Genomic DNA, 14,708 nt, shown 5'->3' on the forward strand with positions numbered 1-14,708 from the left:
TTATTGCACTATGTACAAGTGTTCTATTCCAGTGTACTAGTATGCTACTATTCCACATTTATATGTATAGCATGCAAACGTATTACTATGCTAATACTTTACTATACCATCAGTCTCTGTTTTATCATTTTATTATCTAACTATATTACTATGCACTATGTACTATGTATATGTATAGTACTATGTAATACCACGGAAACACCATGAATTCTTCAAGTCCCTCCTGCATGACAAAATGCAGGTGGGCAATAAATTATTATATAATTTATATATTTAGATTTCTTAAATTGCATACATGGTGTTTTTCAAGGGTTGTACTGATGTATAAAATATATTGGATGTTGTTTTTTTCTAATTTGAAGCATTATAAATTATATCGACTGGACTTGGGCTGTTTCAAATTTTACAACAAATCTATTTGTTAATTTTGAAAGTGGTTTAAATCCATTGTTGGTAAAAATACACATATTATTCACTTAATAATTGCTATTATTTTAATAGGAATTTTCTTAAATACATTTCAAGAATGTAATACATTGATATTCCATACGTTTTTACATTTTTAATATCATTGAAACACATGCTTTTAAATATGTCAATTTCAAAATAAATTAACTTAGGTCACTTTCAAAATCAACGACTTTCTAAAAACTTAATAACAAAACAAGCAAAAATATAAAAGTTTTATCCTTGCATTGGTATTGTCAAAACGACTTTCTAAAAGCTTCATAACAAAACAATAAAAAATATAGAAGTTCTATCCTTACATTGGTATCATCAAAACATTCGCTTTTACCAATTTTCCTCTTAATCCGTTATTTTCAATTCCGTGTAAATTAATGGGTAACAATAGGCGTGTTTGCAATTAAAGTGTTTGGTGTTTAAAGACAATATCGTTCTGCCAGTATTTAAACAGTAGCAGTACCGTGATTACTGGTGGAAACAGTTGTCCGACGGAAACGAACAAACCGATAATGCTGGGGGTGTCTATAATGGATTAGTATTTGCATAAGATAATGCGGCATCGCGGATATACGAAAAGGGTTACTCTCCCTTACGTCACCGTGGCAATCGCTTTTGCATTATTTGCAATTCAACGTCGCCGAAGGGTTTCTCTTTCCGGTAGAACCCCTTTTCGGCTACTGCGCTTAAAGCTTGATTTACTATATGTGTGTATCGAATTTGGAAATATGCAAATTTAGATTTTCAAGCAGACATTTGAACATTTAAAGGTGTAGATGAGTGCTTGAAAATTTTTGAATTTGGGTTTTTGGAGATTAGGAAAATTAAAATTAAAAATTTTAAGGATTTGATGTTTTGGGAACTTGGTGATATAGGAATTTGAAAATGCAGAAATTGGCACTTTTGGAAATTTGGTAATAAAGAGATTTGCTAACTTTGATATTTAGACTTTTAGGAATTTGGTAATATAGGAATTGAAAAATGTAGGAATTGGCACTTTTGGAAATTTGGTAATAAAGGGATTTGTTAATTGTGATATTTGGACTTTTGAGAATTTGGTAATATATGAATTTAAAAATGCAGGAATTGGCAGTTTTGAGAATTTTGTAATATAGGGATTTGATCATTTTTAAATTTGGACTTTTGTGAATTTGGGAATATAGAGATTTGACAATTGAAAAATTTGAGTCTTGGGAATGTAGAAAATTAGGAATATAATTTGACAATTTCTAAATTTGTCCACCTTGCAGTTTGGAATTATATTTTGATAATTTCGGAAGCTATGTTTTTGAAAATTTGGAAATATAGAATTTTAAGAATTTAAAAATACATATAGGGATTTGAGAATTTGGGGATATAGGGGTTCAAGAATTTGAAGTATAGAAATTTGAAAATTTGGAATGTAGGGGTTTGAAAATTTTAAATACAGAGATTTGAGAATTTCGAATATGAGGACTTGCGAATTTCATCTTTTGGAAATTTGATGAGATCGGAATCTATATTTGAAATTTTGTCGCATTTAAAATTTCAAAATTTTGAATTTACGAAATTTACATATTTCGTAAGTGATTTATAACACTTAATAATTCTAAATTCAAGAATTTAAAAATTCAAACATTGGGTTAATGATGGAAATTGGAAATGAAAAAATTTGGGACTGCAATGTGCAAAAATATCTCTCGAAATTGAGTTGGCCTCGATACACAGATATATCATGAAATGTCAGGTCGAGTGTGAAATTGAGGTGAAATTAAAGCACAGAATCGATGTCAGATTTAAATTTAAGAAATCGATGTTCGTTCAGTTCGAACACTCGACATATATACATATGTACTTGATTTAAGGCTAATTTGTGAAGAGTCTGCCAGATCATAAGGCTTAGGTTACATTAGCGGAGTATTTGTGTTAGTATGTTTGAGTGGACGTCGGATACATTGGTAGGTTTAACTTTAGTAGACTCAAATATCATATAACTTTTTTTTTTAAAAAAGAAAATGGTGTTTCTTTCGTTAAAAAGAAATAGGTGTCACGACTCACATTTTGGGTGGTGAATTTTTCAATTTGCTCTCTTTACAAAGTATGAACTTTGAGATTCAGAAATTGTCAGATTAAAACGTTTTGGCATTTGTGATCTTTTTTGGTGTTTTTAAATATAAGAATTTGGAAGTGTAATGATTTTAGAATTTAAAAATTTGGGTTTATGGAAATTTTGGAATTTAGTAATTTGAGAATTTGGGAATTTGAGAATTTGATAATTTGTTTATTTGGAAACGTAGGAACTTGAGAATTTACAGGTTTAGACATATGGGAATTTAAAAATGTAAAAATTTGTAAACTTGAGAATTTATAAAACTTTTGAATTTGGTCAATTTGATGATATAACAATTTGAGAATTTAAAGATCTGGCAATAAGAAAATTTAAAAAATTTAGAATTTAGAGAGTTGAAAAGTTAAGAATTTAGAACTATAAAAATTTGGAATTTTAGAAATTTCGGAACTTAATAATTTAGGAAATTCAGGTTTGACCAACTTCAGAATTTGGAAATTTGTAGAATTTAAGAAATTGAGAAGTTAGGAATTTGTGAGTTTAAAAATTTGGTGATTCGGGGATTTGGAGATTTGTAGAATTTGGAAATTTGGAAAATGTGAGAATTAAGTGGTTTGGAAATTTGCAAGCCTAGGAATTGAGGAATTTTGAAGATCTGACAATTTGGTAATTTGGGAAATTTGAGACCTAAGGTATATGGAAATTTGAGAACTAAGGAATTTGGAAATTTACGAATCTAGGAATTTAGATGATTTGAATATTTAACAATTTTCAAAATTCCATACTTAATCTTTCAAATCGAAAATAAGTGGTGAGAGACTCTATCAAAGTTATTAACTAAAGGCAGCCCATATTTCATCTTAATCTATTTGCTAGTAATATGAAAAAGATCTAGCTATAAAGGTATTATAGTAATATGTATAATCTAAATTACATTGGTATAGTAAGTGGTAAATTATACCAGCATTAATACATTGAAGTGTTAAAAAGCGGTTAATATTGAAGTTATTTTACGATGGTGCTATAGCCTTGGTTACATTGATAGAGCAAGTGGTAGAGTATAATAGCGTTAATATGTATAATGGTAGAGCAAGTGGTAGAGTATATTAGCGCAAGGACGTTTGAGTGTTAGGAGAAAAACTTGGTAATCTTTAGAGTAATGTATCTTTTGAAAATAAAAAGCTATGTAAGATTTTGTGTATTATTGTTCAAGCTTTATTAAATATTTATATATTTATTAAATATAAATTATAAATTTATAAATTTATATTTAACAGTGAGCATTTATCTATAGTTCTGTTTATTATATATACTTACATTGTTCACAATTATTTAAAATTAAACAAATTTTTTTAAATATTTTAATATTTCACTATGGCATATTTCACTCATTTTTTATGAATATATAATACATTGTCATTCTAAAACAAAAAAATTTGTTAAGCGTTTTACTTCTAATTATGCCATTTTTTACTCTACTGATATATATTATATAATATAAAAATATACTATCACTCTACTAGTCTACTATACTACTGTTTTAAAATTGTATTACATTGTTGTGTTACATTATTTCACTATTCGGCTCTGTCACTATACTAGTATTTCAATCTTTACTATACTATGATTTCATTATTCTACTATTCTGTTAATTATACTATACTGTTGCTCCAGTATCTCACCATTTTACTGCTTTATCATTATCATTTTAATATTTTATTTTTCATTATTTTATCATTCTGTCACTTTTATTATTTCACGACTTTATTACCTCCATATTCTGTAATTTCTACTATATTACATTCTATTATCCCTGTATTTGTCACAGTAGGACACAATTTATCACAAAATAAATTAGTTATTTAAAACATTATTGAAATGGATTATTGACGCAATTACAAAGGTACAAATAAAGGTACTATTATTTATTATAATTTCAAGTCAATTAATATTTATATCTTTTAGGTTAAATATTCGCATGCATTTTTTAAATATGCTATAATTTCGTTTTCTGTATCTTTCTTTTAATTCTATCAACTGTAATGGTTAGTAAGGAGCGTTTAATTTAACACCAAATTCCTTCTTCCTTCATCTAACATTAATGTATCATTTACCACAATTTAGAAAGTTCGACCTTTCCTTAGAGAAATTAATCTTACATTTAAGGATGTTTAATGACCACTTATATTTAAACTAAAATTAAGCTATGAACATAAATAAACAGTCCACAATACGTACACCTGCTCATACAATAATTCTTTATCTCGATGAAGTTTAACATTTTGATAAAAGCATCTTAACTTCTTCTTGTACAATTTATTTGTCAAGTGCGTCAGTCAGAACTAACTATAGTGTCATTAAAATAAATAAAGTTTAAATGTTATGTCAATTTTATATTCAGGAATCCTTAATTTTGCAAATTATAATTGGACTCAAACTGCTAATTAAAAGTATTAAAAACTCGAATAAGATTACTTGTAAACTGTGAGTGTCACATGTCAGAGACCTCAAAGTACAGAAAAAAGTTAATAATTTTCATAATTGAAAACAAGAAATAAGATCCATTATTTTGAGGGGTTCCGTAAATCTGACGTTAAAGATGATCTCGGGAGTGCACGAGGAAGAAAAGGTAAATGAAGTGGGTATAGTCCTCCGCTACTTATCTCCCGGTGTCTGTCATCAACGTTCGCCTTATCTCGTGGCAAACTGTGGCACCCTAAAGTTCCAGGACATCTAGTGGTCGCTTTTGCTGTGGACGAAAGATGCAAGTACACGTACATTGATTCAGCAACGTCCTGACAACCGATACTTCCATTGTACTTGATGTCGAAACAGGGAATCTCTGCGTTTCGAAACGATCTGCGTCACGCGATACCGAGGAAAATGCGATGCGGCGAGAGGTAGAACCTCGGGGATGACTAACTCCCGTAGCCCCTCGAGCGAGGGAGCTGAAAGAGGGTTCGGGTCCGCGTTTCCCATCGCATACTGGGTGTTTGAAAGTTAAATATCATTGCCACGGTCTTATTCCACATCTCTTGGATAGGTGAACATCCAGAGAAAAAAATTAGCACAGAATTAACTTTGACCTTGAGCTTGAAATTCAAGGTCAAATTTCTTTACCAACGTATCGTATAGTACTTGTTGAGAGGATGAAAAGCCTGCAAGTAACCTGTGGTTATAATTTAAAAGTTTTCTTGAACTTCTTGTCTTATAGTACCACTCCCGATGCACTCTGCAATTCGAATGTGATAAATTAGATTCGTATTTTCACAGTAATTGAATTTTGTGTTCAATGGTAATTACTATGTGCGCAATCAAGGATTGCTAAATATTGAACGTTCCAGACATTTCAATTTTCTTTGTTTGTCTTAGCTTTGTAGCAATAATTTAGTCAGCTGTGTATGACGCAACTGCCTAGAAAATTGTAGCTCGTGAAGTGATGCTCAGTCATCAATCACACAATACTCAATCACAAAGAACAGAATTCTGTGTAATAAATTTGTTATTAAGTATTTTCTGAAACCTTGTTCTTGAGAAAATCGATTTGGAAAATTTCCGATAAAAATAAGTAACAAAGTGCAGCTGCAGACTAAAACTTCAGAGTCGATTTTCTCGAAAACAATGTATGAAATAAGTGACTATGGAATCAACGGACTTTTACTTATTTTTTACTTGTATTTTCGCATAAAGTCTACTTTCTGCACGTAAATCTGGCACCATAAGTCGTGTTTTGATGATTGTTACCAGCATAAGTCGTGTTTTGATGACTGTTCACTTTTGGTGAAGTTACCAAACTTCAACGGTGTTTTCATAGAGAACGGAGAAGTTTCAGCAAATAATTCCTTGAAGATTTTTTATCTTTTCCACGAATACTACGCAATGTAATAATAAAGAGACTTGACACTGTCTTGTTAAAGAAGAACGGTAAAAAAGGAAAATTGTGTGTTTCCGAAAGGATGTGTTGGAATCAATCGGAACGGTTCGGCAATCTTCGACAATTTCCGGCGCGCGAGTCCTTCGCCGGTCCACGACGGTTGACACATGGCGATTAGAATAAATTTGTTAACCTGAATTGTTAAACTAAATTTTACTTTGGGGCACACAAAATTCTGACCTTTTTTTATCATTTAATAGTTTTTAATGTTTAGAATGCAAAAATGCAAGTTTCAATGTTAGAAAAAGTTAAAAAGTTATGAGTATATTAGTTTAAGCATTTTCGGCGTATTTGACTGGAGACTGCGACGTCATATTGACTTTTTAAAAAGTGAACCATTTTGTGTGCTCCAAAGTAAAGTTTAACCAATTATTAAATTAAAGGAGACAGTTGTGGAGTTTATTTAGAAATCCAAGTTCCGTGATCAGGGTTAATTTTCTTTTTCATAGATTTTTATAAAATTTGAGGTATGGAATAAAGATGTAGTGACATACAATTCTTAAACACCCTGTACTTTGCATGCACTGAATGCTCCGCGGCCTACCAAGTGCACTCACGGCCGAAAGGGTAGTTGCATTTTTCTAACGCGTTCAGAGGGGCTGAATTCGACGGGAGACACGGGGCTATTGATTTTAAGGGCTCGTTTTATGCGTGGCATGCTCGACGTTACGACATCCTCGCTGTTTAAGCAATTTTTTTTTCAAATTGCGAAGCTAAAGAGCGGGATGGAACATTGCGAATACATTGTACAGAGACGAGCACGAGGCTTCACTAGAAAAAGTGGTTACATATGGAAAGAATTTTATATCAATTATCTTTAATTTCGTGAAACCATATATGTGGACTTGAACGTTTTCGAATTACTAAATTTGAACATTTCCGAATTCTTGAAATTGCAATTAGAAATTTACTTTTCTAACACGTAAATTAGAAATTTACTTTTAATATTGCGGAAATTAGGAATATAGGAATTTGAAAAATTCAGAAATGATGAAATATTCTAATTTAGAGATGAAATTTCAAAAAATAAAAATTTGATGATTAGCAAGTTCAACAAACTAAATGTTTCAAAATTAAAAAATTCGAAGATTTACAAATTTAATCTAGAATTTTTGAAATTTGGAAATTTGAATACTTTCAAATCTACGGATCTATAAATTCTGAAGTTTGGACATTTTTGAGTATAGAGATCAAGTTTCAAAGCTTAAAAATTTGGACGTTTTCAAATTCATAAATTTCAAAGTTAGTAGGTTCTTTAATTTGGAGACTCCTAAGTTTGTAAACATAAAAATTTGAATGTTTATTAATTTGAATCCGGATATATAGGAATTTGGAGAATTATAGATTTGGAAAGTTGTGAATCAAGAAATTTAACAACTTTGAAATTGAAAGTTTGGGAATTTGGACTTTGAAAGTGTGAAAATTTAGAAGCCCAAAATTGTACGAATTTGCAAATTTTAGAAGTTTTAAAATTTGTAAAGGCAGAAATTTACAAACATTGAAATGTGAAAATTTAGAATTTTATGAATTTAAGAATTTTGAAAATATGATTATTAGAAAATATGGGAATGTAGAAATTTAGAAGTACTTCACAAATGTAGAAACTTGAAAATTTGTTAATTTAAAGATATTTAAATTGAAAATTCGTAAACTAAAAAATTTTGAAATTTGGGAATTTGAGGAGATATCAATTTTGAAATTTGAAAATTTGAGAACTTGGAATTTTTGAAATTTGAAAATCGAATACCTGAACATTTTGAAATTCTAAAATTCTGAACTTTGCAAACTTTTAAATTTGAAACTCAAAGAACTTTCAAGAACTTGAAATTTAAAAAATTTTTAAATCTGAAAATCGAGAACTTGATAATTTTTGAAATTTGAAAATTGAGTACCGGAGCATTTTGAATTCCCAAAATTGTGAAATTTACAAACATTTAAATTTAAAACTCAAGAACTTAAAATTTAAAAAATTTTTAAATATAAAATTTGTAAATTAAACAATTTTTAAATCGAGAACTCGACAATTTTTAAATTTGAATATCGTTAATTCGAAAATTTTTTAATTTGAAAGCCGAGTACTATAAAATTTTCAAATTTGCAGACCGTTCACTCGAAAATTTTTTGATTTGAAAATATAAAAGTTTCGAAATTTCCAAATATTCAATCCTACATGTGTATTATTAAAAGGTGGCCTGCGTTACGCCATAAGTGTTCTAAGCCATCTATAAATTTGCATAAGCTTCTCGATTTCGATGTAGGGTTCAGGGTCTCTCTTATCATCGCTGCTTGATGACTGCGGTTTGCGAATTATCGCACGATGACCCGCGAAAGACAAGTAAAGTAATTGACACTTGGAACCGCAACGCGTAAAATCGTTTATCAAAGGCAGCCTTAACAGGTGCTTGACTGACGATGTTCCTTTTTTCAGCACGCACACTCGAGTGTGCATTGGACACGTGTGTGTGCACGTGTGCCTTCATTTAGCCACGTCACGGCGTGCTTTGTTGATAAAACAAGCTGCGTTTCGTAATTGACGTTCTTTTAGTTTTTCTTTTTATTACGCTTCATGGACGATTATACTTATGTAATTGTGTGTAGTTATAAATCCGACATTTGTTCAGCAAATTATCTTATTAAGTCGTTTGCATAAATTGTGATAACTAAGAAATTACCTTGAATTCTTTTGAATTTTGATCCCTTGCTTTGCAATATCGTCTTTTACTCTTGACGCACTTGTGATTCGAATGTGATCAATTTTAGGATGCACTCTTTTTCATTTTCTGCAAAAAGTAAAATTTTCTTTGGAACTGTTAATTTAAAGAATCAATTTTTGATCGATATAATTAACCTCTTGACCTATAACGTAACGTCGTATCACACTCGTGACGCACACTACAATTGAAATGTGACAAACGAAACTTGTATTTTCAGTGCAATTAAATTTTTGGTTCAATTTTAATTATAATGTGTATAAGCAAGGATTGTTGGAGGTAAAATGTGCTCAACATTTTCACTTTCTTTAGTTGCCTCATCGTAGTAGTAATAATTAGCGAGTTGTGAATGACGCAACTCCCTAGAAAATTGTAGGTTAAGGGGTTAAATAAGATGGATTTTTGGTTATTTTTATGAGTTTTATATTTTGCTCTGACGAGTTTCGTTCGTAACGCACTTACGGTTATAATGTGATAAATCTTGTTCGAATTTGAATACGGTTCAATTTGGAGTTTAAGCTCTACTATATTTTATGTAGGCAAGGGTTGCTGAATACAAAATTGATATAACATTTCAACGTTTTCTCTTGGGTTTATTAGGATTATTTTGGGATTGTTTTATGTAATATGTTATATTATTATATGTTATTCGCCAAGTTATCTTGGGATTATTTAGTTTTTTTAATTTTTAAATTTTGAATTTACCACATGTTCAAATTCACAAACATAAATTTCCCAATTCCTAAATTTTCAATTCTCAAATTTTTTATTGTTTTAATTTTTCATTTTCGTATTTTTAAATTCTTAAAGTTTCAAATGTTCAAACTTCCAAATATTTAAACAGCCACATCTCAAAATGTCTATATTTCAAATCTCTTATTTTCCAAATTTTTAAATTGTCAAGTAACTACATCCCCAAATTTTCAGATTTTAAATCTCGATATTCTGATATTTTTAAGATCACGAATCCATAAGTTACCATATTATGAAATTCAAAAATTCTCAAAATAACGTGCTAGAGAATGTTAAATTTATCGATTGCGTTATTAATTGATATTGTTTTGCAGGATTCAGGTGCTGGTGCACCTGCAGATGATGATGAAACGGCGAGGAGCTGTAAAAGGTGAGTTTTATGAAAGATAGTAATATAATCTTATCAGAAATCTATATTTATAGATTAAAATAATTACAAAAATCACAAGTAGAATAAATCAAACAGAACGTGCCATTAATCTGATCGATAATTTATTTTCAAATTGTCAAATAATTATTTTGTATTATAAAATAATGTACAAATAATTATTCCAAAGAAGTATAAAAATAATAATGACATAATCGCAAAAAATAATGATTAAAAATTCGAAATATAATAATAATTTAAATATCACAAGTTTGAAATTTAAAAATAATTTCAAATAATTATAAATTCATTTACATTATGAAAAAAATTACGAAATAGGAATAATTACAACAAGGACCACAAGTATTATAAATCCCATAAAATGTGAGTGTCAGTATATCAATATGAAGATTACAATCACTTATTAAACAGAGTAGAAATTACAAATTTCAAGCGATTCAAATTTATTCAATAAATAAATTTTTTATATTTCCATTTGGTACATCCTATATCACAATTTGATGGGAATAATTGCAAACATGTAAAATTCATTTCAAACTGCTTGCAAGTACATTATGTATTTTATATAATTATTTCTAAGCCGAAATATTTATTGCAAATAATTTACAAATTTATTACAAGTATGTATATTTTATATATTAATAGCAAAGATGTAAAATTCATTGCAAATACAGTCCCTGGCTAAAATATTTTATTTCGTAATAATATTTTAGCACCATTTGTAGCTGATTGATATGAGTATATCAATTACATAAATAGCTATAATAAATATCTTAAGCTGAAAAATAAGTGTGACATTTATATTTTTTATCGATTCGTGAAAACCCATGGGATGAGATTGAAACCCATTAAGCTCGGTACGTAACGCCATTAGCTGCCGGTTTCAAAGGTACAACCAAAACGCGTTTGTCCATCAGTTAGTGTTAGTTTAGTCTCTTAAGGGTCCCTATTCCGAATCTTCCATCGTAAATATCATAGTAGATATACGAACGCGAACGTGTACACGTTTACGTACTTTGGCTTACAACTTCGATAAGATCGAGTTGCAGGTTTCTGGCATTAAAACTGGTTAAAGCCACGTCCACATTGGAAATTGGTAGGTATCTTAGCAATTCCCTTCTCACTTTCGAGTACTAACGATCTTTATATATTTCTAAGGATTTTGTGGTCGTTCTTTTTTATTTTGCAATTCAATTTTTAATCAAACTAACGCAATCTTTTCTTGATGTCAGTCGACCGTTACTTTTTATAATAGATTTATATTTGACTTATTTAGTTGATTTTTAAATTGAATGACAATGAACATTTTTTTAATAATAATCATTTCATACATTAATGAAAAGGAAAAGTATTGTTTAGATGTGAAAACATTGCTGGTAAACGTGAATTCAAATAATTTTGTTTTATTTGTTTCTATGGTAGTTATAGTGGTTTACAATTAATAATTTACGAAATAGATGAAAAATAGAACAAAAATCGTAACATGATCAACATGTAACCAATGAGATTTATTATTAACAGTATTAGTAAAACTTTTCTTCAAAATAATTAATGTGGTTCATAATTAAAAATGTTAATTCTTCCGGTATTAACAAAAATCATGGTTCGTGATCGACACGTAAATAATGAGAGTCATCAATAACGTTGTTAGTAAAACTTTCTCCAAAATTGCAAAATATTCTATGTACAATTCTTCAATGCGGTAAAGAGTCCAATTTTGCAATTTTGCAATTTTTACAAGGAAACATGTAAATTTTTATAGAATTTTTTCACGTTCCATTTTTTTCTCAAAAAGCGTTCTTTACTGTACTGAAAAATTATATAAGGAATATTTAGAAAAAAAGTCTAAACAAAATATTGTTGAAACTTTTTAAATTAAATCTATGGTGCTATAAGTGGTGAAACATAGCGCAGCAATGGTAATTAATAAAATGAAAGTGATAATATCAAAAACCATTACCGACTTTTTAATAAAAAAGATTCGGTGTTACTATATTTCTACAGCATATATATTTTCAAACACAAGGGGTTGAAAACAGAGAAATACTAACTTTAAAAGAATTTTTTTGAAATCAAACTTTTCAACTGGAAAGTTAAAAAATACGTGGTATTGCGTACCACGACTTGTGTGAGCTCCAGGACATTTACCTTATAAAGAAAGAACATGAAATTAAAAAACGCATTCTGGCCAGGAGCCACCATTTCAGGACCTAATCGAAAGTTTACTGTTTTTCCGCATGATAGAATGTATCGATATTACGCCGATGACGATCGAGATTTTACCGGTTTGCTTTTGTTTTTCTTCTAAAAACGCGTTGCTTATTAATTTCATATTTGGCCGAATTATGTGTACATGAAAACACGAGATTACGCGAATAATAATTTAATTTTGTTAATGTAGCATTTTGTTTATATAGTAGCTCTACAAACTAGGAGTCTCATGTGAATTCGAATGTATATTTAAAATTTAGAGTTTGCCTACCGTAAACATGTAGGGGTCATTCCACGCCAAATCGATCACTTTTGGAAGTCACCATCTCCGATTTTGCTCTAATCGAAATATGTTGTAGTCCATGTGAAATTATGGGGGGTTTAAGTCATCATTTTGCCGGTTTCGAATTTGTTAATGAATGACAGGTCGTCAAAATTTGCAATTTTTGCCCGTTTTGGCGAAAATGGGGTCCACTTGGGAATTTTTTTCTCAGAAACTACTGAACCGATTTAGCTAACTTTTTTTTTGTTTTATTCGTGAAGGTTTGGGCTATTTTAAAATATTTTTTTTAACTTTGTCAATTTGTTATAAAATGTTGAAAAATTTAAACAAATTCTTTTTTTGCGTTTTTCTCAATGAGGGGCGTAAAGGGTTAAAATTAAAAAAAAATATGGTCATATTCTTTGAAGCTTCCCCTTTAAAATGAGCCCTTCAGAACGATGGAGCCTCCAAAATTGACGACTCTACAAGCTGGAAACGGACGCGGGGTACCCCCATTTCACATAGGCGAGTCGCGCGTTCAGCTATTATGATCGGTTGTTTTATATCACTGGCCTCAAAACTATACAAGAAGACTTCGTACGCGATTAAATGATTCTGTTGGTACCTTAAAAAGTGTATTAGTAACCACTCTTGGTCAATGAAACATTTTTTAATCGTAATTTGATTTATAGATATTAGTTCCTACATTTATTATTTATGTTCTACAAAAAGGCATGAATACTCGATGGAAACTGCAAAATAAGATTGTTTTCTTCAATCGGGATGGGATAAGAGGAATTATGATCAAAAGTACGGAGTGCACCATCATGTGGGTTAGTCTTAGGAATTGTAGCAGGAAAATGTAATGACAACTATTTTATTACAATAAACACTGGACTATCATTATTGTACGGACAAGTTTTACGTAGCATTTGTTTATTTGATAATGGCACAAAGCTTTGCAAACTTTCATTGCCTGTTATTCATAAAGCCGTTAAAAAATGAGTTTGTAAGCAATCAGCCTGTTTAATATATTCATTTTGTATTACATAATTAAATGCTATGTTTGATAAAGATGATTGTGCCCATTCAAATAAAACCGTAGGATTGGGAATTTGATTTTTTAACGGTCTTTGTGGGCTAGTGCGCATTGCAAGTCTTTGAATGCTATCCTCCAATACTATCCTTTACCATGACTTATTGTAAAAGATTGCCATTCTGCAGAAACATCGAAATTATTAAAATGATAAGTTGAATTAATATAATTTCTTTTGCTTTTACATGTCGTAGCTGTTCTGTTAGTCATGTTATCTAGAACCTAACAACTTTTACGATTTTAACATTTTCAAACTGATGACCGAACAAACAGATCACAATGATATTACTTCAAAATTAAGTTTAACATATTACCAATAGACTTTTCAAGGTACCAACAGAGTCATTTAATCGCGTACGAAGTCTTCTTGTATAGTTTTGAGGCCAGTGATATAAAACAACCGATCATAATAGCTGAACGCGCGACTCGCCTATGTGAAATGGGGGTACCCCGCGTCCGTTTCCAGCTTGTAGAGTCGTCAATTTTCGAGGCTCCATCGTTCTGAAGGGCTCATTTTAAAGGGCAAACTTCAAAGAATATGACCATATTTTTTTTAAATTTTAACCCTTTACGCCCCTCATTAAGAAAAACGCAAAAATAGAATTTGTTTAAATTTTTCAACATTTTATAACAAATTGACAAAGTTAAAAAAAATATTTTAAAATAGCCCAAACCTTCACGAATAAAACAAAAAAAAAGTTAGCTAAATCGGTTCAGTAGTTTCTGAGAAAAAAATTCCCAAGTGGACCCCATTTTCGCCAAAACGGGCAAAAATTGCAAATTTTGACGACCTGTCATTCATTAACAAATTCGAAACCGGCAAAATGATGACTTAAACCCCCCA

The 14,708-nt window shown here is 30.1% G+C and overlaps 1 protein-coding gene across 2 annotated transcripts in view; it reads left to right on the forward strand.

Annotated features, from left to right (window-relative positions):
• Window positions 1–14,708, forward strand: part of ssh (Protein phosphatase Slingshot) — a 163,079-nt gene that overhangs the window by 6,802 nt on the left and 141,569 nt on the right. For both annotated transcript variants that reach the window (XM_012283647.2, XM_012283649.2), the window contains exon 2: window positions 10,222–10,277. In XM_012283647.2, coding sequence (XP_012139037.1) covers window positions 10,222–10,277 — 56 coding nt within the window. The remainder of the gene's footprint in view (window positions 1–10,221; window positions 10,278–14,708) is intronic.

This window comes from Megachile rotundata, chromosome 16 (genome assembly GCF_050947335.1).
Source record: "Megachile rotundata isolate GNS110a chromosome 16, iyMegRotu1, whole genome shotgun sequence".
Classification (NCBI taxonomy): Eukaryota; Metazoa; Arthropoda; class Insecta; order Hymenoptera; family Megachilidae; genus Megachile; species Megachile rotundata.